Source organism: Palaemon carinicauda, chromosome 22 (assembly GCF_036898095.1).
Source record: "Palaemon carinicauda isolate YSFRI2023 chromosome 22, ASM3689809v2, whole genome shotgun sequence".
NCBI classification, from domain to species: domain Eukaryota; kingdom Metazoa; phylum Arthropoda; class Malacostraca; order Decapoda; family Palaemonidae; genus Palaemon; species Palaemon carinicauda.
This window is the reverse complement of record NC_090746.1, coordinates 16,073,067-16,099,314: the sequence shown is the minus strand read 5'-3', so window position 1 is coordinate 16,099,314 and position 26,248 is coordinate 16,073,067. Positions and strand designations below refer to the sequence as shown.

Below are 26,248 nucleotides of genomic sequence, written 5' to 3'. Positions count from 1 at the left end.
TTAATCCCTAGTTAGGTTTGATTTATCTGGGTCAATGGTGTGGGCCATATTCAAAGGGTTTTCATAGGGATTAAGTGACAATTGTAATGCCAAGTATGTTTCTTGCGACAAAACTGGGTTGAGAAGCAACCTGGGTTCATATTTCAGGTAGAGTTCTCAGGTATGAGTTATGCATATCAACTGTATGAAAGATTTCTACCTCTGTACAGTACAAGGCTTTTATGCACATGGAACAGAATGATAGGAGGGGTTGTTGTGTATTTGTACAACAACGTTTCAATAGCTTACTTCCAGTAGGTACAAAATTGGAGTACAATATCTTTTGTTGGTGGTAGATTATATTTTTTAATATATGTAATTAACCTGAGTTCAGTTGTTACCACAGTTGGTTTTAGAAAAGTTGAAGATTTTGATAATCTTTTGAGCAGATGCAGATAAGGTCAGGTTATACCAAATGATTAGTCTCTCTCCCCCCTAGGATGTCAAAGAAAGATATGCAGATGTTAGCAAAATCATTTATCTACTTAATGCTTGGGGATCGTGTTTACTTTCTTTTGGTGACATCGTCTACTATTCGTGAAGTGTTTGTCACAGGATTATCTCATAATCTTTTGAATAAGGGGTCAACAAAGAAAAAGGATCCAAGACATGGTTGTTGGCGAAATAAGTTGATCTCTAACTGGAATACAAACTTACGTTATTTATAGGGGTATCACTTTCGGCAAAGCAATACCCCTATAAATAGCTAAAGTTTTGTATCGCTAGGAGGAATACAAATTATTTCCAAATTTGTCATATTAGAAATATTTAAAAATTTAGTTTTTCCTAGCAAAACAATTGATCATGTCCGTTATCAAGAGGTTTAAGTGTGATGTATCCACTCTATCCAATCTTATTTCTGCACCCAAACTCTCCCTCATTCTCCATGTAACTGCAGTGAAGCTTTCAACCATATGTTACAAGGAAAAGAATTTTCAAGGCTTTCAGTTGTTGACTGTGCCATCATTTGGAAAGCTAATCAGCAATCAAAACCACAATTAATCTAAATCCCCTACATAAAAATGAGATAATTCTAAGAATATGTTCTTAAATTGAAAAGTTCCATAATCCAACAGGATTATTTAGGCATTTTAACATTTAAAGCCTATTCTTCTACTCAACATTGTTTCAGTCAGCTCATCTAGCTAGCATTATTAAGCCATCCTTCATATTTATCAAGAATTCCTGCTGCTATTTACACTACATGATAAAATAACTTTTTAGAAGGAATAAAAAAAATATTTTTATATTTGAAAGTTCTGAAGTGGAATCTTGTTATCTAAGAGACAATGTATTATGAATAGTGGGTTAGCATAGATATTTTTAATATAACAACCAGTGCTTTTATGTTGAAAATTTTTATATATCTAGGGAAAGCTCTGTTAATAGAACTAATTTACGTAAGTCAAGTTTTTTCCTATCCTATTTATGATAGGATTTGTGAATCCAAGGTTGAAAAACTGTAATATCCATTTGAAACCTATGGATTGGACATCTTGATGAAAAACCATCTTGTAAAATTAAAACTTCAAGTGAGTCCATTTTAGGTTCAGTCCTGTTCAAATACCTAATCTTAATGATTCTTGGTTAATAATTTGGAGAGAGAAAAGAGAGTATTATTGAGTGGTGACCTTGACATGCATTTTGATGAATGACTTTGAAATTAAGGGAATGCAAGACTGGCAATTATGAAATGGTCAAGCACACAACAAAAGTTCAGCTTTTGGTGATGTTTTCCTCCTTATTTTCCATATTTTATTTGGTTAGGCATTAGCTTGAAGGTAATAAAATATACCTTATTGGTAGAGATGTTTTTTATAGGTAATTTATTTGTGTATTGACCTAGGAAGTTGATTAATCGGCTTGTTCTATTCAGAGGAAAGATTCTTTTCATAAGCATTGTTTTTAAACAATTCTATTATTTTTATACTTCTGAGTAGAACTAGTAATCACTTCTCCCCCACATTTTTTAAGGTGATAACATAATTTTGGTGATCATGTTTGCTTAAATCTGAAGCTTTGTTTACATACTGTGTCCCCTGGGCAAACCCAATCGGCAGTACTGTCCAGGCTTGCCTTTTCAGTAACTGGTGGTTGTTTTAGCAGTTTTGATGTGGAAGAGGGAGAATATGACACTAGGATGAGAACATTTTCTTTATTGATTTATTCAGAGGCCCTCAGGTTTGCATGTACACTTAATACTTAGTTCTCTTCATAGGTAATTATGAAAAGAATAGCGTTTGGTTTGAAAATCATGTTGATAAATAAAAGTACTAAGTAAGATTATCATAACAATGTCATCTTTATTTTGTTTTAAGAGAAAAGCAAAAATTTATAGAAAATCTTTGGGAGCTCATAACACAAAAACATACTTATTCACACTTAGCTACTTTTTTTATCACTTATTTAATATTTAATTTTAGAGAGAAAGATAACATTGACAAGAGGAATAAAAACCCACAATTTTGTGTATCAGAATTTTGATTTTCCTTTTTCTCTTTTTCATGATTTTATGTCTAGAAGAAAATTAAGAAAAAATTCATTTAAAAAACAAAAACAAAAGGAAAATAAAAAAATCTGTCACACAATTATTCGATTTATAAAGAAGTTTTGATGGTATGATTTTCAATACAATTGGTGTCATATTAGTTGAGAAAAATTTACCTAATTTTTTTTTATCATGATTTTTGCTAATAAATCAAAAAGTTTTAGATCAAATGACTTGAAATTTTTTATGATGAAAGGTTGAAAATGGCATATGACGAAGTGAAAGTAAGAGAAACTGGTAATTTAGAGGAGTGGAAGTTAGTAAAAGAAAATTTTGTTGGGATTGCAAGTGATGTGTGTGTCAAGAAGTTTGTTGGAGGCAGCATGAGGAAGGGCAGTGAATGGTGGAATGAAGGAGTGAAGGTAAAAGTTGAAGAGAAAAAGAGGGCTTTTGAAGAATGGCTGCAGAGTAATAGTGTAAGATATAGAGAGAAAAATGTGGAAATAAAGCGCAAGGTAAGTAAGGCAAAGAGGGCAGCTGACCTGAGGTGGGGTCAGGGATTGGGTCATTCATATGAAAGAGAATAAGAAAAATTTTTGGAAAGAAGTGAAGAGAATAAGGAAGGCTGTTTCAAGAATTGAAGAGACAGTGAAAGATGGAAATGGAAGGTTGTTAAAAGGAGAGGAGGCAAGGGAAAGGTGGGCGGAGTATTTTGAAAGTTGTGATGGGAGATGAGAATGAGAGAGAGGTTATAAGAGAGGAAGTGAGGAGAGCACTAGATGAAACAAGAGTAGGAAAAGCATCTGGTATGGATGGTGTGAGAGCTGAGATGTTGAAGGAAGGGGGTGTGACTGTACTTGAATGGTTGGTTAGATTGTTTAATGTGTGTTTTGTGTTGTCAATGGTACCAGTAGATTGGGTTTATGTGTGTATTGTACCACTATACAAGGGTAAGGGAGATGTGCATGAGTGTTGTAATTCAAGGGGTATTAGGTTGTTGAGTGTAGTTGGAAAAGTGTATGGTAGAGTACTGATTAATAGGATTAAGGATAAAACACAGAATGCAATCTTAGAAGTACAGGGTGGTTTTAGAAGAGGTAGGGGATGTATGAATCAGATTTTTACGGTTAGGCAAACATGCGAGAAATATTTAGCAAAAGGTAAGGTGGTGTATGTTGCGTTTATGGATCTGGAGAAAGCGTATGATAGAGTTGATAAGGAAGCAATGTGGAATGTGATGAGGTTATATGGAGTTGGTGGAAGGTTGTTGCAAGCAGTGAAAAGTTTCTACAAAGGTAGTAAAGCATGTGTTAGAATAAGAAATGAAGTGAGTGATTGGTTTCCGGTGAGAGTGGGGCTGAGACAGGGATGTGTGATGTCGCCGTGGTTGTTTAACTTGTATGTTGATGGAGTGGTGAGAGAGGTGAATGCTTGAGTGCTTGGACGAGGATTAAAATTGGTAGACGAGAATGACCATGAATGGGAGGTAAATCAGTTGTTGTTTGGGGATGATACTGTACTGGTAGCAGACGCAGAAGAGAAGCTTGGCTGATTAGTGACAGAATTTGGAAGGGTGTGTGAGAGAAGGAAGTTGAGAGTTAATGTGGGTAATACTAAGGCAGGAGATGTACGAGAAGGGAATGTGGTGCAAGGTTGAATGTCATGTTGAATGGAGTTACTTGAGCAGGTGGATCAGTTTAAGTACTTGGGATCTGTTGTTGCAGCAAATGGTGGAGTGGAAGCAGATGTACGTCAGAGAGTGAATGAAGGATGCAAAGTGTTGGGGTCAGTTATGGGAGTAGTAATAAATAGAGGTTGGGCATGAATGTAAAGAGAGTTCTGTATGAGAAAGTGATTGTACCAACTGTGATGTATGGATCGGAGTTGTGGGGAATGAAAGTGACGGAGAGACAGAAATTGCATGTGTTTGAGATGAAGTGTCTAAGGAGTATGGCTGGTGTATCTCTAGTAGATAGGGTTAGGAACGAAGTAGTGAGGGTGAGAACGGGTGTAAGAAATGAGTTAGCAGCTAGAGTGGATATGAATGTGTTGAGGTGGTTTGGCCATGTTGAGAGAATGGAAAATGGCTGTCTGCCAAAGAAGGTGATGAATGCAAGAGTTAAAGGGAGAAGTACAAGAGGAAGGCCAAGGTTTGGGTGGATGGATGGAGTGAAGGAAGCTCTGGTTGATAGGAGGATAGATGTGAGAGAGGCAAGAGAGCGTGCTAGAAATAGGAATGAATGGCGAGCGATTGTAACGCAGTTCCGGTAGGCCCTGCTGCTTCCTCCAGTGCCTTGGATGACTGCGGAGGTAGCAGCAGTAGTGGATTCAGCGTTATGAAACTTCATTTGTGGTGGATGATGTGGGTGGGTGGGCTGTGGCACCCTAGTAGTACCAGCCGAACTCGGTTGAGTCCCTTGTCAGGCTGGGAGGAACGTAGAGAGGAGAGGTCCCCTTTTCTGTTTCATTTGTTTGATGTCGGCTACCCCCCAAAATTGGGGGAAGTGCCTTGTTATATGTATGATGTATATATAGAAATTGTGTATTTTGAATTGTTAAAAAAAAGATGCAGGAAATTGCGGACGGCCCCCTTAAACTATTTGCTATAGGGGTGAAAAAATAAGTGCACTTGGATTGTCATATTTACGTATTAGTGTAATGGAGTCTTTCAAGGCAGAGAATTGGAAGATTACATCGACAGACTTTACAGAACCCAATGAGACATACAAAAATCAGTAAAAGAATACTGGCAAGCTTTTAATATCAAAGAGTGCTCAGAGGATTATTGATATTTCCTGGCAAGAAGTTTTATTTTCACAAGTTTAATAGTAAATTAAAAGTAAGTGGCCATATTAATCTCAAGCTTTTACTGGATTCGTTGCAAGTCATAATATGCATTGTTGGTTACCAAAATAAACTGCATCATTTTATTTAAAAAAAAAAAAAAACTGAAGCTTTGGCAAGTTTGAGAGGTATATGTGATTGAGTTCAATCCTTGAGAAACAAGAAAATTTAAGCTGTGATTTGTCTGCCCTAGAAAAGTAACACTTAAAAGAGGAAGAAGTAACCAAGCATAACAAGAAAAACTGAAACTTAATCTCTTAGTTACCTTAGCTCTATATCATTAACTTATGAAGCCTTAGAAATTCTGGTTGAAGAGAATCCTGATATGCAGCAAAGCTTTGCTGCGCAGTAAAAAGTTTTGTCCTATTGTTTGCCCTACTAGGAGCTGTTGAAAGAAAGGCACAACTCGACTCTGTTTAAAACCCAGAAGAGTCAAGTGACATTCTCAGGTACTCATGAATTGCCAAACCCTAAACCATGGTCTCATTCTTTCTAGACCAAATCTGAATAATTAAGCTCTGCCCTTAAAATCCTTGGTAATTTTGTAAGATTTTACAAAATTATTTTCTAGTTCAAATTGATGCCATTTTAAACTGCTGTGATGATCTTGTGCATAATGTGCATTTTGAGGAAAGAAAAATTAGGAATAGTATTTATTTTGTGAAATTATGCTACCTAAACTAGATGACAATGTCATGCCTCCCTCCCAAACATTGTTGTAAGCAGCGATGATTTCATCAGTTCATAATACTTTTATGAATATCACCTCAAAGTTGTACAAGCTATTAAGTGGAAGGGCCAACTTGACAGCTACTAAGTAAAACATTGAAGAAAAAAAAAATTCACCTGTGCCATCATACTGTACACTCCCTACTTTATATTAAGCTGCCAAAACACCCAGTAATTATTTAGAAGTGAGTTTTGTCTGTGTTCAGTGTCATATTGTTTTACCTGGGAAGATATGTAAACAATGCTTCAAATTTAAGTGGTTGCCTGCACAACACCACCCTGTGTTTTTGTGCCATCCAATGTTTCAATGAAGTTGGCCACAAACTCTCTGATGACACATTGGATCAATACTGTTTTATGATTCAGTGATTCAGTACAAAATAAAGTACCTGATATTAATCATTTTCAAATATTAAACTCAGCCGGTGAATATATAATAGCTGACGTCTCCGACGGCTCGACAGATTCCAAAAACTCGCGAGCGATCGCCATGAAGGTTGCGGGTGTGCCCACCAGCGCCGACTATCGGCCAGATACCGCATATACTTGTAAACAGCTCCAGTTCTTCTCTGTCGGTCTTGTCGACAAGTTGGTTCCACTCGCTTTATGACCTCGAGTTTTCTACCGAATTGGTGAAGTACTTGGTTTTGGTTTTATTGCTTTCGCCGTGTTGGATTATTCAATACTATCTTCAAAAGAAATGCTTTTGAAAGGAGAGGAAAAGTGTTTTGCCCTTGCTCTTTTTTTTTTATCTCTGGTTTTTCCATTGAGTAAAGATGGCCGACCCTTCCCTCGGTGTACGGAAGTGTGTTTAAGGCTTTTAGTAATTATTTTATCACGTTATAAATTATTGTTGATATTTATAGATTTTCCTCTATATATTTTATATCTCACCCTCCTTTATTAGGCCTCTTCGATTAGCTTTCCATTTATACTAAACATCAAGATAAATTTTATGTTTTGTTTATATGCAGCCGTTACCTATTCCTTGTAGGCGGTCCTAACTTGGAAAACGAAGTTAAACAACGTTGAGCCCATTCAACTTTTATTTTTGTTAAGTTTAAATCAATTGCTCTGTAAGAGTTATGAAATGAATATTTTTTAGAAAATATTTTAAGAAATATATTCTTTGAAGTCTTCGTGCTGTTTTTTTCAAAGATGAACTAACGTTTGGTTTATTTATGCTACGCAGTTTGCGCTCTATCGTTACGATAGAGAAAGAGAGAATCACGGTTTCACTTTGCAGAAAGAGTAAATCGATTTTGACGTTTTGTTCATTCTTCTTTCAAACTGAAGTGTTTTAGATACTAATTTAAAGGAACTTGTTAATTTTCAATTTCTTAGTCCTTTCAGTTTTTTCCTTTGGTCAAATAACCTGTTTATTGACGAAGGGTGAGTGGGCAATTCTCTTGTGTGTGACAAGAGAGAGAGAGAGAGAGAGAAAGAGAGAACGATCCGTTCTTTATTCTCGTCCCAAGTCTCTGTACAAGGAGTTTGGGAGCGAGTAACGTTGTTCTCGATTCAGTTTTTTACTCTCGTCCCAAGTCTCTGTACGGGGAGAGAGGATAAAACGTTTTTAGTTTTTATTCTCGTCCCAAGGCACTGTACGGTGAGAGATTGAAAACGTAGTCTTAAGTGAACTAGTGTTTAGTCTCCTCCCCAGTCACTGATCCTTTTTAACTTTATATATTTCCGTTTTATTCGATATATATGTTTACTGATTTTTGCATGTGTGTTTCATTTTGTACTAATGTGCTTACATTATACGACTCATTTCGCAATTATAACCTTTTGATGTAAGGGAGAATTGCGTGCTTCAGGTAGAAATCAGTTTTATTCATGCCTAATGTGAAATTATTGAAAAATACGATATCAGTGAAGTAAGTGAAAAAAAAAAAACATGTTCTGTGTTGCGGAGGGTTCGTTTGTTCGTGCTTGTCGCTCCCCTAGTCCGAGACCTCTTTCAGGCTCCCCTGCACCAGGGAGAAGTAATGTCGTAGGACTTAAGGGGACGAGAGGCTTTAACCAACGTACAGACATTCCCTCTTTGGTATCGGACGTTTCTCGTCAAGATCGCCCTTACCATAAGACGGGTGAGACTGTGTTCTCCTCGTCATCCGAAGACTTTTCGCAAAAGAAACCTTGGCGCAAGGTTTCTGGACCCTTGAAGCGAAAGTCAGTCCCTTCAGGACAGGTCCAGCATCCTGGCTGTGGCCATTGGGACAGCTCTGACCCTTTGCAGTCGTCGGAAGACTGTTTCGCCTATTAAACGCAAGCGTAACACGGGGTCCGAGGGTCGCGGTAAAGGCAATGTTTTGCCAACACAGACGTTACCGTCGTCTCGGCCCGTTCCGACTCCCGTTGATCCTAAATGGGTTGTCCTGCAGGACATGCAGACTAAGCTTGCCTCCCTTATGGAGAATTATGACGTTGAGCAGGTTCACGATGAACCTTCGATTTCGAGTCGCCGTTACGCTTAACGAGACTCTGGCCGTCAGCCGCCCAAACGAGCATTTACTCGTCCGTTTGACGTTAGTGCTGACGTTTCTTGTACTTTGAAACGTAATGTCAGTAGTTTTTCACGTCGGTCACGTGACATGGATCCTCCCTCGCTGCAGTCTCGTGTTGACTTTCAGCCGCTGCCGCAGTCTCGTGTTGACGTTCAGCCGCTGCCGCAGTCTCGTGTTGACGTTCAGCCGCTGCCGCCGCAGCCCCGACCGGACGTTCGCCGACCGGCTCAGTTGCCTCGACTTGACGTTGAGCGTCAATCACCGCAGTCGAAGGTTGTTTTGCCTGCTCAGTCTATGCAGTCAAGGCAGTTCCGACTTGACGTCGAGCGTCAATCAACTTCAGTTGTTGTTGTTGGTCAGTCACAAGGATTTCAGTCCTTTCAGCAGCGGCGTGACGTCGCTTCCTCTACTGCTACTGCTGCTCCTTTGCTTGTTGACATTGCCTGTCAAGCGTTGCCGCCGCGGCAGGTCTCTCCTTTTCATGAGACTCGGCAATTGTCGGACGAGGTTCCTTCAGATGAGGAAGTTGCTGATCCTCCTCCTACTGAGATTCCTTTGGGGACTTTGTCAGACGGAGAGGAGCCTAAAGCTGCTCAGCCCTCTATGGACTTTAAAAAAATCATGCTGATTTTTAAGGATCTTTGTCCGGACCATTTTGTAACTGCTGCTCCTCGTTCGCCTTCGTCAGAGTTTACGCTAGGCCTAGCTACTTCGAAGCCGTTGTTTTCTAAGCTAGTGCTCTCTCGCTCTTCTAAGAGAGCTTTACGTTTGCTAGGCGACTGGTTGATCACCAGGAGGAGTTTGGGGGAGACAGCCTTTGCTTTCCCTCCTTTTAAACTGGCTTATAGAGCGAGCGTCTGGTATGACACGGGAGAAGTTCTCGGCTTGGGAGTTCCTGCCTCTGCCCAGGGAGACTTCTCAAGCCTCATAGACTCTCCCCGTCGCCTGGCCATGAGACGCTCCAAGATTTTATGGTCGGCTTCAGAGCTAGACCATCTCCTGTTAGGAGTTTTTCGAGCGTTTGAAGTTTTTATTTGTTGGATTGGTCCCTTGGAGCCTTAAGTAAGAAGGTCTCTCCAGCTGTCAATGTATTGCTGTACAATTATGTCATGCATGAACAAGGCTATCAGGGATGGCTCCAATGATCTGACAGCCACGTTCTCTGCAGGAACAAGGCTATCAGGGATGGTTCCAATGATCTGGCAGTCACGTTCACTGCAGGAGTACTTAAGATGTAAGTGCGCTCAATGTGTTCATTGTCAAGACAAACTTCACGATGAAGACTACCAAATCTGTCTTGGCAGCAGTAAGGGAAGGCGACTGGATGGTCTCTCTCGACCTTCAGGATGCATACTTCCACATCCCGATTCATCCAAACTTTCAACAACATCTGAGGTTTGTGGACGGGAAAGTAATGTACCAATGTTGAGCACTGTACTTCGGCCTCATTCCTGCTCCTCTTGTTTTTACAAGGCCCTTGCAAAATGTAGCAAGCTTTCTACATTTTTTGAGGATTCAGAGCCTCCCTTTATTTTGACGACTGGCTAATCAGGGCGTCGTCATTATATCGCTGTCTGGAGAGCCTCTAATGGACATTAGACCTAACCAAGGAGCTAGGTCTCATAGTGAACGTAGAGAAGTCGTAACTTACAGTACCCCATCCCAGACTATTCTTTATTTGGGAATGGAGATACAGTGTCTGATTTTTCGGGCCTTTTCGTCTCCCTCAAGAATGGAACAAGCTCTGTTAAAAGTCCTTCACTTGCAAGAGAAAAACAGTTGCTCTGTAAGAGTTTGAACTAGCCTCGTGGGAACTCTTTCATCGCTGGAGTAGTTTATATCTCTCTGGGGAGACTCAACCTATGCCCTCTCCAATTTCACCTAAACCATTGGAACAAGGAGAAGGGCTTAGAGAGTATCTCTTTCCCAATCTCCAACTCAGTCTAGACATGTCTGACTTGGTGGGACAGCAACATCAGACTTCGAGAAGGTCTTTCTCTTGCGATCAAGAACCCAAACCATGTGTTGTATTCAGATGCATCGGATTTGGGTTAGGGAGCTCCACTGGACAGTCTGGAATGCTCGGGTCTTTGATCCACGGATCAGAAGGAACTCCATTTAAGGCAAGTACCATCTCTCCTTTGGCGAGATTTGTGCAAGGAAAAATGAATGTCTTGGCGGACGGCCTCAGCAGAAGAGGACAAGTCATCTCCATGGAGTGGACGTTGCATAAGACTGTGTGCGAGAAGCTATGGATGACATGGGGTCAACCCACCATAGATCTTTTTGCGACTTCTCTGACAAAGAGGCTCTCGACTTACTGCTTTCCAGTTCCAGATCCAGAGGCAGCCCACATAGACGCTTTCCTGCTGGACTAGTCTCACCTGGACGTTTATGCCTTTCCACCTTTCAAGATCCTAAACAAGGTGCTGCAGAAGTTCACCTCTCACGAAGGGACCAGGTTGACATTGGTTGCTCCACTCTGGCCCGCGAGAGAGTGGTTCACAGAGGTACTTCAATGGCTGGTAGACGTTCCAAGGAGTCTGCCTTTAAGGATGGATCTCTTACGGCAGCCCCTCGTAAGGAGTCTTCATCAAAGCCTCCCCGCGCTTCGTCTGACTACCTTTAGACTATCGAAAGACTCAAGAGCTCGAGGATTTTCGAAGGAGGCAGCCAGAGCGATTGCGAGGGCTAGGAGAGCATCTACCATCAAGGTCTACCAGTCGAAGTGGGAGGTCTTTAGAGACTGGTGCAAGTCATCATCCATTTCCTCTTCCAGTACCTCTGTAGCCCAAATTGCAGACTTTCTCCTGCATCTGAGAAATGTTCGCTCCCTCTCTGCTCCCACTATTAAGGGCTACAGGAGCATGTTGGCTTCTGTGTTCAGACATAGAGGCTTAGATCTGTCCATAATAAAGATCTGCAAGATCTCCTTAAGTCCTTCGAGACCTCTAAGGAGCGTCGTATGGCAACTCCTCTGTGGAACGTAGACGTGGTCCTAAGGTTCATAATGTCCGACAGGTTTGAGCCATTACATTCAGCCTCCCTGAAGGATCTCACCCTCAAGATGCTTTTTTTGGTGTGCTTGGCTTCGGCTAAAAGGGTCAGTGAGATCCATGCCTTTAGTAAAAACATCGGCTTCTCTACAGATAAAGCCACATGTTCGCTTCAGCTTGGTTTCTTGGCCAAAAATGAACTGCCTTCTCGTCCTTGGCCTAAATCTTTTGATATACCTTGCCTATCAGAGATCGTAGGCAACGAGGTTGAAAGAGTACTGTGTCCAGTTAGAGCTCTTAAGTTCTATTTAGCTCGTACCAGATCCTTACGAGGCCTTATGGTGCTCTGTTAAGAAGCCCTCATTGCCTATGTCTAAAAATGCTTTATCGTATTTTATTAGATTTTTAATCCGAGAGGCTCATTCTCACTTAAGTGAAAAAGATCGTTGTTTACTTAAGGTCAAGACGCACGAAGTAAGAGCGATAGCAACTTCCGTGGCTTTTAAGCAAAACAGATCTCTGCGAAGTATTATGGACGCGACCTTTTGGAGGAGCAAGTCGGTGTTCGCTTCATTTTACTTAAAAGACGTCCAGACTCTTTATGAGGACTGCTACACACTGGGTCCATTCGTTGCAGCGAGTGCAGTAGTGGGTGAGGGTTCTACCACTACATTCCCTTAATCCCAATATCCTTTTAATCTTCTCTTGAAATGTTTTTAATCTTGTCTTGGGTTGTACGGAAGGCTGAGAAATCTTTCGCATCCTTTTTGATTTGGCGGGTGGTCAAAGTCGTTTCTTGAGAGCGCCCAGATTAAGGGTTTTGATGAGGTCCTGTTGTATGGGTGGTCGCCCTGGATATAACAGCTCCTGGGAGTCTTTCAGCATCCTGAGAGGATGGCTGGGCTTCGTGAGGAAAGCAGACTAATAAGGCAGAGTAATCGTCAGAGTCAGCTTCCTTACCAGGTACCTATATTTAATTGGGTTTTGTTATGATATAATTGTCAAAAACTCTAAGCATATACGCCTTTATTGTATTAATACTGGTCTCTACCCACCACCATGGGTGTGAATCAGCTATTATATATTCACCGGCTAAGTTTAATATTTAAAAATGATATTTTGATTATAAAATAAATTTTTGAATATACTTACCCGGTGAATATATAAATTAAAGGCCCTCCCTTCCTCCCCGATAGAGACCTAGGGGACTGAGAAGAACTGGAGCTATTTACAAGTATATGCGGTATCTGGCCGATAGTCGGCGCTGGTGGGCACACCCGCAACCTTCATGGCGATCGCTCGCGAGTTTTTGGAATCTGTCGAGCCGTCGGAGACGTCAGCTATTATATATTCACCGGGTAAGTATATTCAAAAATTTATTTTATAATCAAAATATCATTTTTCATGATGAGAATTTGAATTACTTTAATGTACATCAGCTTTCTGCTCCTCTGTAACAAGATAGATTTTATTTTGAGTATTGATAACAATGCTTTTCTGCCTCCTGTTGCTGCTGACAATGTGCTTCCATATCATGCATCAGGGATTTATATTTGCCCATTGTTTCTAACCGAGTACTGTATTGCAAACAGAGGCATTTCCTCTGTCCTACCTGACTAGTCTTCTGTCTTCAGCCAAAGGAAAAAAGGTTTTAGTTCAACCAGTGGGAAATTTAGCCCCACTCCAAGACCCTCCCAGTTGGACTTACTCATTTAATTCTCTAAACAGAAAACCAGCTCAAGTTGATAATCCTCCTCTGTCCACCCAAAATATTTCTAATGTGGACGTGGCATTAAGCTCCCACTTCCTGTCTCCTTTGCGTCAATCAAAGGTAACATAAACAAAGTAGAGATCTTGTATTTTGATGAAGTCTCAAATTGTGACTCATATAAGTTTGATTTAGCTCCCACTTACTTAACTGATTATTATTATTATTATTATTATTATTATTATTATTATTATTATTATTATTATTACTTACTAAGCAACAACCCTAGTTGAAAAGCAGGATGCTATAAGCACAGGGGCTCCAACAGGGAAAATAGCCCAGTGAGGAAAGGAAAAAAAGCAAAAATAAAATATTTTAGGAAGGGTAACAACATCAAAATAAATATTGCCTTTATAAACTATATAAACTTTAACAAAACAAGAGGAAGAGAAAGGAAAAAGAATAGTGTGCCTGAGTGTTCCCTCAAGCAAGAGAACTCTAACCCAAGACAGTGTAAGACCATGGTACAGAGGCTATGACACTACCCAAGACAGGAGAACAATGGTTGGATTTTGGAGTGTCCTTCTAGAAGAGCTGTTAACCATAGCTAAAGAGTCTCTTCTACCCTTAGCAAATACAGTGCAGTAACCCCTTGGGTGAAGAAGAATTGTTAGGTAATCTCAAGTGTTGTCACGTTTATGAAGACAGAGAGAACATGTAAAGAATAGGCCAGACTATTCGGTGTATGTGTAGGCAAAGGGAAAATGAACCGTAACCAGAGAGAAGGATCCAATGTAGTACTGTCTGGCCAGTCAAAAGACTCCATAACACTCTAGTGGTAGTATCATTATTACTAGCTAAGCTACAATCCTAGTTGGAAAAGCAATATGCTATAAGTCTAAGGGCCCCAAAAGGGAAAAATAGACCAGTGAGGAAAGGAAATAAGGAAATAAATAAAGGATATAAGAAGCAATGAACAACTAAAATAAAATATTTTATAAAACATTAACAACATTAAAACAGATATTACATATAAAATTTAATATGCATGAGTTAAGTGCAGAAGCCAGTACTACTTCAGGTAATAGTCATATGGATGTGGCATTAAGCTCCCACTTCCTGTCTCCTACACATCAATTAAAAGTAACCTAAACAAAGGAGAGACCTCGTTTTTTTAATGAAGTCTCAAATTGTGATTCATATAAGTTTGATTTAGCTTCCAGTATAGCTTTTCTGACGATTATTATTATTATTACTAGCTAAGCTAAAATCCTAGTTGGAAAAGCAATATTCTATAAGCCCAAGGGCTCCAACAGGAAAAAATAGCCCACCGAGGAAAGGAAATAAGGTAATAGGTAAAGGATATAAGAAGTAATGAACAATTAAATTGAAATATTTTATAAATCATTAACAACATTAAAACGGATATTTCACATAGAATTTAACATCCATTAGTTAAGTGCAGAAGCCAGTACTTCAGGTACCAGCCATGTGTAGGATTTATTGTAGATAACTTGTAATCATTGGAATATTTAAAGGAATGTAATCCCAAACTATCTTAAAAGGACTTTGCTGATCCAGGTATAGGAATAGGTACTGAAGAACAGTGCATCCCTGAGTGAAATTTACCGTATCAACTGGAGCTAGATGAGGATACTAATTAGGAATCTTGATCCTGCACTATACCCACAAGAAGGGTTCAAGTGTTGCTCTTTTTAGGTTATTTTGCTGTCTTAGCAAGAATTGGCTTTTACTGAATGGAAGCTAAGGTTATCTTATGTTTTAATTCATAAGTAGGAGAGCAAGGTGGTTTGCAATCCTATTTATTGTTATATTCGGACACGTTTCAAATTTATTCATCTGGACACTTACCATCTTTATCAATTCCCCAAGAACTACAATTTTTAGTCTTTAATAGAACAGAGTAAAATGCTATTAATTAATTTGGGTTTCACAGTCAGGCAAACTCGGAAAGGGCCCCAGTTATGAATATACGAAATACGGAAGTGAAGCAGGCATTTAGCAAAATGAAAAATGGTAAAGCACCAGGTCCTTCAGGTTCAAAATAAAATGGCCAAGATACTGCTGCAGAAGGGGAAAAAGGGATACTGGATTGATTAAGAGCAGTATGGGAAAATGAAATATGGCCTAGAGACTTGGATGAAAGTCTAATTGTATCTATATTTAAGCAGAAAGGTGCTGTCATGGATTATGGTAAATACAGGGGAATTAAACTAACAACATTGTTTGAAAGTTTTTGATATAGTACTAGATGAGGTATTGTAGAGATTGGGAAAAATTAGTATGGATTCATGAGGGAGGGTGAAAGGGACTGTGGATGCCATTTTTAGAGTAAGACCGCTACAGGAAAAGAGTCTAGAAGTAAACCAGAAGCTCCTCTGTGCTTTAGTTGATCTAGAGAAGGCATATGATAGAATACCAAGAGAAGTGATGTTTTGGTGCTTGAGGAACAAGGAAAGTCTATGAGAAGTTGGTTAGAATGTTAGAAATGTACAAAAGAACAAGACTAAAGTAATAACAGGTGTTGGGGAAACAAACTATTGAAGTTAGTATTTGATTACACCAGGGGGACAGTATTAAACCAATTTTTATTTGTGGTGGTCATGGACATGTAAACAAAGAAATCAGAAGTTATGAGTTTTGGGAGTTGCTATATGCAGATGATTTTGAAAATGAAAAAAAACTTAAGAAGAAGGGGCGAGGAACATAGGAGAGGGCTGGCTTGAGAGTAATGGGGATAGGACTGAAGCTATGATGACCATAAAGGAAGATAAATTTTTATACTTGGGGTCTACTATAAGTCAGGAGGGAGGATGTCAGGCTGAAGTTGAGAGTAGGAAAAAGCAGCCTTGGGGAAGTGAAGGAAGTTAAGGGAATTGGCATGTGATAATGCCAATCAAGCTAAAATTCTAGATTTACAACACAGTAATAAGACCAAATTAATGTATGGCTCAGAAATGTGAGCTCTTAAGACAAAAAGAGGAAGCTGGCTTGAGATAACAAAGATGAGAACGCTGTGGTGCATTATGGGAATATCACTGCTTGGAAGATTGGAAAATTATGAAATAAGAAGAATAGCAGGTGTAGTAAAGATTACGGGGGTAATAAAAGTATCACGACTTTGATGGTGTGGGCATGTGTTAAGGTTAGATGATGGGGAGGAAGTGGAAAGGGCTTGAGAGGAAGTCATTAGTGGAAGAAGATAGAGAGAGAGGTAGACAATTAGATGGCTAGATAAGGTGAAGGATAATAGGGAGAGAAGAGGTTGGGCATAAGAGGATGTCTTTGATAGAAGGCATTCGAAGCAGGATAGCGGGCAATAGGCCTCTTAATGTAGCGATAACGATGGGAAAAAAAGAATGGTTTGGCAATGGGAAACCCCTTTTAAATACTTTCCTTTGCTGATTCGTTTTTTATTTTGTGGTTACTTCTTAAATATAGAAATACATGGGTAATCATCCTGTAATTAATATGTATGGGTTTTTTTATATCCTTTCATTTTTAAACTACACCATTTCTGAGTTGTTTGGAAGATGGGAAGGGAATATAAGAATTTTTGATTGTGAAAAGAGGTTTAAGCCTTTTTCTTTATTAAAGTTGAACATGAGTCTGACTTCCCAATACTGTATGGTACTGTAGTTGCTTTTGCACGTTTGTTGTGTATGTCGACTCTTTAATGCTTAATCAGCTTGTTCGCTTCAGAGGTAAGATTCATGAAAATTAATATGATTTTAAGACAAATCTATTTCCATACTTAATCTGAATAGAACAAGAAACCCAACTACCCTCTCTTACATTAAGGTGTTCCTAGACTGTGGTGATTGAGTCCATTTAATGGTGAAGTTTTTACATATCTTCCTCATGCTTGGCAAAATCATCAGAATTTCCCCCAGCAGACATTCGTTTCTCAGTAACTAATGGGTGTTGTGGTGGCTCTACATGGAGGAGGGAGGGTATGATGGCAGGAGAGGAAATTATATCTTGATTTCTGTATTTAGAGGTTGTCAAGGTGGCATTTCTACTTAATATTTCTTTTAGTAAGTGCGAGTATAGAAATATTAGATTTTAGCATAAAAATCATGTTACTTTAGATTTAATTTAGATTTTCACATGAAGAAAATGCAGTATATGGATCAGTTTAAAAAAAAAAAAGACCTTTCAATACATTTATGAAATATTGTTGTGTGAAATATGGTGTATAAATGTGGCCTAAACCCATCCCCTCTTCCTATGGTTTAGGTCATCACAGCGTACAATTACAATAACTAATATAAAATATTTTCTTCTTCATAGCTCTCTGTACGTAACTTCTTTTTTCTATGTGATATTTACAGAAATTAATTGTATATGTTAATGATGTATATATTTTTATGTAAAATAAAAACTTGTCACTAGTTTGGAAATTAAGCATCAAATGCGGCAATTTCCATTGCTCCGCCCATCCTGTTGTCTGCCATACATTGTCATTCTTTATTTTGATCGTTTGCTGTTTTGTGCAATTGTGTACGGGTTATTTTTTTTTTTTCATAACTCTTGTTGAATTGTAGAATGTTTGGATTTAAGAGATAAATACAAACAAGATGCAATGAGAGTGCATTATTGAGCTGGAAAGTTCACCAGTTTTAACACAGTCAACCCACCCACTAACTCCCAATCCTCCAGTGTTTTTTATCAGTTGACTGCTATTGCTTGCTATCTTTATGAATGCAACAAGAATAACGACATGTAGATATTGATTAAATTTGTTACTGATCAATAGTTTCAATATTTTCTTTATCACTTTTTCAGTCAACTGATTTGAGCTAAATGTAGCATATATCCTGTACAGTATATTAATCTATAAATCCCAACTGGCATATCAAGAATTCATACAGCTATTAGTACTTGATATGTGAAATTCTTTTAAAGGTTTAATTGGTTCGCATGCAATACATTTTATTTTCTTTACCATTTACTGACCAACCACAATTTTTTTCTGTCATTATTACACAATCTTTCTGCGTATGTATGTTTTGGTAGGTCGTCATTCATTAATATCGAGTTAACATAGGCATTTGACTTGATAATTAAGCTAACAAATATCTAGAAAGAATAAAGAAAATAAATCTTTCACAATCTTGTTTTAAAATTAACAGTCAATTTAAAATAGAATTTTAAACATAGTTAAAGAAAAACATATAGTAAATAATCTCAACTTTGTAGAACAGTCAACGTACTTGGTCAAGTGCTAAGAATTTTTCCATCTCTTTTTATAACTTTTCCTCTCATAGAAATAATAATTAACTGCATCGTCACATAATTTTGTGTTCTCTTTTTTTTTCATTCATTTTAAAGAAACGCTCAATGTTTAAAATCTTGTTTTTATTTCCATTGTTGTCTGCCATTTCTTATTAGCACCAGATATATCATCTCTACATATAAGCTTGCTATCAGGTATTTTGGTTGACAATTGTTTAAAATTTCCATTTAAAAAAAATTAGTAATATTTTTTTTTCTTAAGATAAGTATAACTTAGTACACAATCATTAAGGGACCGACCTTCCAAATGTCAAAGTAACCTACCACATAGCCATATTGTTTAAAATTCTCCCCTAATTTTTAATGAAGTTTTATTTTTTTATTTTATTTTTTTTTTGTACATCCTCGTATCCTGGGATGATCGTATGTTGGACATCCATATGTAGGAAACGTACTGTATTTAGAAATAGCCTTTTTTTTCTTTTGGGTAAACTTATGCTTTAGGAAAACTTGATGCCTATTGCGTAGTGGCCTAAATATTTACTTTTTATAAAATTGTTAAACACTGGTTTGTTCTTTCTATCTTAAATAGTTTGTAACTATTAATCAAATTTGATAAGAAATGTAATGTACAGTGCAGCAATTGTTTGTTATTAAATTGATTGATGATGTCTTTGTCAATTAACATTAACAAAGGACTTTGGGTAATATTCCAAATAGCAACATGGCCTATTTATATGACCGTTTTAATTCATTTCACCGTTCCTCCTTTTAGTAATTACCCTGTATTGCATGCCATGTATTACTGAATATAAAGGAAGATCACTTTTTTCCTTTTTGATTTTGAAAGTGACGTTGAAGTGAAAGGCAGCTCGCACCCCATTAGATTATTTTGTGATTTATTGTTTAATCTAGTCTGGAATAATGTATACCTCCTTATTTCCTTATTTCAACTTTGATAATTACAATAGTGCAATGTACAATTTAAGTTTGTGTTATTAAATAAAAAGAAAGAAACTGTGTGTTTTTGTCAATTTACACCACCAAAGGAAATTTGTCAATCTGCCAAATCTGCTGTTTTAAGGTATTTTTTATTAATTTTTGATTTGATGATTAAATTGTGTTATGCTAATTAGTAAAAAGATAGCAAACAAAACTCATTTTGTAAATAAGTGATGTTCTGGAATGCAGCTACTCAGTTTACCATTGTATTTTCTGGAAATAATTAATTTAGATTGCACTGAGCTTCATCCGAACACAACCCTCGTGCAAATGGAGAAGTTGAAGTACAGTTAAGCCTTGCTGAGGGGAAATTTGATCAAAAAGTTTTTAGTATCGTGATTTTACATTGAACTATAGGGTATATTTTCCCAGTGGTTTGAATATCAATATTGTTCAATCTATTTAATTGCTTTTTTGTGAAAATGCTCCTGCATTTATGCTAGGTGTATTAAGTATTATAGATGTAAGATGTGTCCTGAAATTTACCATTTAAGAAAACTTATTGGATTTCATATTTTTTGTCTGTCACAAGTTTTTGTAACTTATGTTACTTTCCTTTCTATTTCAGTGAGTGGACTGGGTAATCTCCTCGGTGGTGGTGTTAACCTGACCTTAAACTTGAGTTCTGCCTATCCAAATGGAGGTGCTGGCAATCCAGTCATTACAGGCCAATTATTGGAGCATGTCCGGTCCATCTTAAGATCCTCCGGTTTTGCAGATCAGTCAAATGCTGAAGTATGTAGTGCCATAAATACACTAATTAATTATGGCATCATTGGACTGGGGCTAGGTCTTGGGAGTCCATCATCTCAACAGGGAGGTCAGGGCCAAGGTCAAGGCAATATGGGAGGTAATGCCATGCTTGGTAATATTAATTCTTCTGGTAACCCAGGGGAGTACCATGGTTCTTCCATGAGCAATGGGAATAATGGTCCATTTGGTCCTATAGGCACAACAGTTGCCTCAGGGCTGAATCTTGGACAAGGGTTAGGGGGACCAACTTCACCACAACGACAAGTGGATAGATTCAATAGCGAACCACCTTTTGATCCCTTTCGCCGACAGTCGACTGAGATGGGGGGAAGTCTACCTTTGAACAGTAATTCCTTTGGTCTTGGCACCCCTTTGAGAAAGAGCCCATCACCAGGGGAACTTCCTCCTGGTGCCCCTGATGGCAGCAAGAAGGTTGATGTTGAAGTTGGTGAGCACATTGTTGGTGCAATCCTTGGTCCTGGAGGGAAATCACTGGTGGAGATTCAACACATCTCTGGGACAACAATCCAAATCTCCAAGAAGGGTAATTATGTACCCGGTACAAGAAACCGGGTCGTGACCATTACTGGCCTCCCCTCTGGCATTTCAACAGCGCAGTTTCTCATTGAACAGCGTATATCTGATGAGGAGGGGAAGCGGGCCCGACAAAATGCCATAATGGGGGTCATGCCTTAAAAGATAGAAAATAATAATTCATTATCCACCTCATTTCCACCATTATCTCTCACCCATAAAAAATATAAATAAATTGACTTAGTATAGGGGCTTGAAACATAAGCACACCATCATTGCCTCGTTCCATTGTAGTGTTGGATGTTTTTTTCATTTTTATATGTGTATATATTTATGTATACAAAGTGTATACATACATATGTCACATATATGTACGTATGTATATAAATAAATCAGTAAATAAATTCATGATTAAACATTTTAGGGATTCAAGCTCCATAAAGTCATCCGAATTCAGGTGCTTTTCAGTGGTTACGGGATCCTTTGCGCATCTAACTTTACGGGTAATAGCCCGTTATTATTATGACTGTTTGCAGTGGAAGCAATCTGATGTTTCTCCCAACTGACAAGCACCTTGCATTTACTAGGTCACAGCTGTTTCATTTTCTCTTCAACAATGGCCTGTGTTCAAAGTGTCATCTCATTCATCAGGCATTACCATTACAAATCTCTCATTTATAACCATTTTAAATATCTTGAATTTCCCCAGTCACCAACTACATTTTTTTGTTTTTGACATTTTTGTTATTTTACCAAGAAATATATGAGCTTTTCAGTTTATATTGTACTGTATATGACAGGGCAGTTGTGTGTAATAATTACTTGTTTATTGTTTAGATATTTAAAAAAATTATCATAATTAGCTGTTTGATGAATAGTATTCTTGATTTTTCTTTTTTATCAGTCTCATTTTTCATTGTGCAAATGTTCATTACTAAGTTTAATCCATGTGGATGTTGCCTGGGGCCACACCAGTTTTCACACAGGTTGAGGATCAAGCTCTTGCAAGATGCTGACACCCTCGCTCCCAGCGTTATTATTCGGCCATCAGTTCTTTTGGCAGACCTGCTGTGCCTAATTAACTTGTAACAGTCATCAAAAATGTTTTGAATTTTATTTATTGTAGTATTTCTAAGCTAATCCAACAGGTCTCTGAGAGGTATTGACATTCTCATTGGAATTAACGTAGAATTTTTTTTCAATAGCAATTGTGCAGCTATATAATCCCCATTAAGTATTTGTATCTTAAGCTCGGGCATAGAAAGTTGACCTGGCGTTAGCAGATCTGGCAACCGAACCGTTTCATAACCATCTTTCTGTCTTCAGTCAGAGAACATCCCACATGGCAGTTCATATCGTAAGGTATGAATTTTGGCATCTTTTAACTCATGTTGAGTTTATTAATGCTGATCCCAGGATTTCTGCCTGGACGAAGTCTACACTGGGGAGGTTCTTACTGTTTCAAGTCTTCACAGAAGTGAGAGGAAAAATGGAAAAAAGTTTGGCTTTTAGATGATGAGATTTACGTTACAAAAAAAATACTGATGTTTCAGGGCCCTCTTCTAGTAAGAATGTTGTACCTGGGTGGGTAATAGAGCATATTCATTTTGAAGTGTAACAGTGTACAGTACAGTAAAGTTAAAACAGAAGGGTGGGAAAGATCTAAGGCATCTTAGTTAGCCTTCACTAGTTAACGCACCCAATTTAATTGCTTAGTCTTGGTACTTGCAAGTCAAGTGTATTGTGTGCATGTAGGCTGATTTTTCCCTGGTACTAAAATTGAATTTATATATATACAGTACATATATATTTTTGAATTAGGTTTTCCCCAAGTGTTAAAATAAGTCAAGCAGATATTGTGGTAGATTCCAAAATTTCTACTGGACCAGGGGATAGGCAGAAACATTTCTCATGCATCTTTCATTAATAATCATAGCTCTACAAATCTTGTAAAAATTGGCAATAAATATATCCATTAGCAGCCATGACTTTTCATATCAGCCTATCAGTTTCACCGCACCAAACTGACATCCCAGCACCCTGAATGTCTAGCCATGGGCTGATGTGACCTTCAGGGCGCAGGTAATCAATCCTTCATCCCACATTCTGAAGTTACACCTCATGACACTGGGAAGCACACCGCTAGATGACTAAGTCAGTTTGTTGCGGCCTGCTTACTTTATGATTGCCTTTTTGTGGTAATTTCTGTGAAAGAAATATATCTATAGAAAATGACTGTTCCTTAGAGTTAGTAGAGTAAGATGTCCTCCCCCTTATGAGGGAGTTTTGGTGACAAGAAAAGTGACTAGAGTCATGAGGTTCCATTATACAGTTTTCAGGAAATGGCACTTGTGTGCCGCTGATTCGCTTCACCAACATTTTTCTAGCAGGGGAGGGATCATTGTTCATTAGATGTAGTTTTATTTCTATTCTGCAGTAATTGTTTGCTTATATTGATATATGAGACATATTCAAAGTTGTACCATCCGATATGTCAATTTGCAATACCCCTCAGTAATGTTGTTTGTTATTTCTTTTCTCTTCCATCTCCATAACTAGATAATGGGTGACCCCAATGTTATGAATGATGATGGTGAGTAAGCTGGTGTATTATGTGTGGAGAGCTGACAGTGCCTGGCTGTGGTGGTGGTGTCGGCGGCAGGAGTGGGGGTGGCTCTCCACGCAGGCTCGGCACTCCCCTCCACACAGGTAGTGAATCGGTGACTCTACTCCTCCCCCTTAATGTCCCATTCGTCTTGATATAGGCAACGCGCATATTAGAAGGCCCTGTTGCCTTATCCTGTGTCATGTGGAGGATTGAGGAGGATGGAGATATTGTGCTGCAATTTTCACTAAAAAGTTCATTCTTAAACAGAGGATCAGTCATTCAGTATACAGTATTTGGAGTATCCCTTCCTAGTCATATGCTTGTCTGTTGGTAATGAATGTTCAGAAGTGCCCTATGCACATAGTACATATCTCAGCATGCTAGTACTGTATTGTACTTTTACTATAGAAGGGAAAGTGGATAACAAGGAGAAATGGAATTATGGAAAGATGACCAGGTAAGAGAAAATGTGTTTAGTTGAATAGAATTGAGTTTGCATGCATTATAAAAGGAATAAAAGTACTGATATGTTTAAAAGGTCTTGTAAGATAGCATTTGTGTACAAGATTGGAATATAGTTGTTAGGGGTGAATGTCTGTTTGAATAAAAGGTAAAATATTAAAGTATAAAAGGAAAGGTAATGGTATCATAGTGTTGGTTTTGACTTTGTAATATGTTGTTGATATAAAACTAGCAGTATTCTAGCTTGGCCAAGAGCACTATGATAATTTGGTTAGGTACTTGGTAGAATACCTTGTAGAGGGATGTTGAAAACATAATTTGCTGTTCATCCCATATCTGTAAGGTTTAGGTAATTCATTCTTGCCTAGAGAATGGGAATTGGTGAAGGGGGATTACTCTTAGAACTGTTGCTTTTGGAGTCTTACATGATATTGTGATATTTAACAATGCATTGCCTTTGTTTGATTACTTAAAGATCACTGGAATGCGTTGGTACTAATTTATCCTAAGTGTGAAAAAACTCCAAATCAACATTTCTACCTGTTTGATTTTACTCTATTTAACTACTAGATGTTCTGTATCTGTTTTAAGGAGATGTGCTAGAATTCAAACGTCAGTAGTTAGATATATGTAGTACAAATTAGAAAAAAAATTCCTTTTGTTTGACACTGTTCTTGGTATCTGAGGGTTAAGTATTTTGCTGGTGAAGTAGTCATATCAAGAATGAGGTCTTGTCTTCTCATATGCATTTAAGATTAGTTGATTGATATATTTCAATTACTTTAGTTTTGAAATTTTCTGATGTTGGGAGGCATTATTTGCTTAGTTTCACAGATAGTTGTATAAAGTGGAGGGTACCAGGCTTTGTTTTTGAAGTAATGAGATTGTCAATTATCCTGTATTGAATATGAAGTTACTGATTTATGAACTGCAGTGATTCATAAGTGGTTTTCTTTTCCATTGTTGGAAATGTCAATGACTGCAGGGGCATCTGCAGAATAAGAAAGTTGCTTAAATGGAAATTTTTTAAGTAATAACTAGAATTCAGTAGCTGTAAACCCAGTTTAAAACTGAAAGAAGCAAACTATTCAGTCCAATCAAACTATTGATTATTTATTTGCAGTTTTCTGTTAAGGTTTAAAGTTCCACATAGTATGTAAAGGACTAGTCAAAGGATAATTCTTAAAGAGGTAACAATGAAATCTCCCTTGCAAGGTATATTGTTGGTTCAATTTTTTTTTTTTTTGCATTTGTGAAGTGTTACTTTTTTGTAACTGATGGATTATATAATTTTTTAAGCAGTCTGAACTGTTTTGCCAAAACCTATTACTTGCAATTAGCCCTTATTTGTGGTCTGCACAAATCCTTTGATACTTTATTCCGTGTTATGGTATCACAGTAAGTGTGGTTTTGTTTTATTTACAATACTGTTCTTTAGGATACTTGATGGAGAAGTAGAGTAATAATGTCTTTTTTTTTTTTTTTTTTTTTTTTTTTTTTGTCTACAGTATTTATGTCTCCTAGACACCTCAAATAATAGGCAATTTGATTACAAGCATTTGCATTGACTAAAACTTTTTTCTTTCTCTGCTATTTATGATCATATTTTTATCTCTTGTGTTACCTAGCCAATGCGTTTTGCGATCTTTTTACCTCGTATAAATTTCTCCCACTCCTTTTTAGTTTTGCAGTGATGTGTAATTTATTGTTTTCTTATAGTTTTTGATGTTTTATATGAACTAGTAATACAGTAGTGTTATCCCAAGTACATACTACTACTTCTTCTTTGTCTACATCTTTTCCCACTTCTATATGGGGTCGATATTTCTGGTCAGCTTTCTCCATTTACCTCTGTCCCACACTTCATCACCGGTTAATCCCTTTGATCAAAGGTCATCCTTGATACAGTCCATCCACCTTCGCTTTGGTCTCCCTTTCCTTCTCGTTCCCTTTACCTCCATTTCCATCACTCTCCTCCCAATTTACTGTTCATCTCATCTCATGACATGACCATACCACCTCAGTGTACTTTTTTGAATCTTATCCGATAGTTTTCTAACTCCTGTGGTACCCCTAATTACCTCATTCCATATCATATCTCTTCTTGTCACCCCACACATCCATCTCAACATTCTCATCTCTGCCACATCCATATTCTCTTCTGTCTTCTTTATTGCCCACGTCTCCGCTCCATACATCATTGCCGGTCTGACAACTGTCCTGTGTACTTTACCTTTCAACTTGACCCTTATTTTCCTGTCACATAGTACTCCACACACTTTTTCCCAATTCTTCCATCCTGCTTGTATTCTGTGG

At 38.0% G+C, this 26,248-nt stretch overlaps 1 protein-coding gene across 3 annotated transcripts in view; it reads left to right on the top strand.

Moving 5' to 3' along the window:
• The window catches only part of ps (RNA-binding protein Nova-1-like protein passilla), a 100,289-nt gene that overhangs the window by 58,450 nt on the left and 15,591 nt on the right, over positions 1–26,248 (top strand). For 2 of the 3 annotated variants that reach the window (XM_068345989.1, XM_068345988.1), the window contains exon 6: positions 20,144–22,843. In XM_068345989.1, coding sequence (XP_068202090.1) covers positions 20,144–21,024 — 881 coding nt within the window. In that variant the 3' untranslated portion in view covers positions 21,025–22,843. Of the gene's footprint in view, positions 1–20,143; positions 22,844–23,421; positions 23,572–26,248 lie in introns of those variants that run through there. The other variant, XR_011039404.1, reaches the window with a different exon arrangement.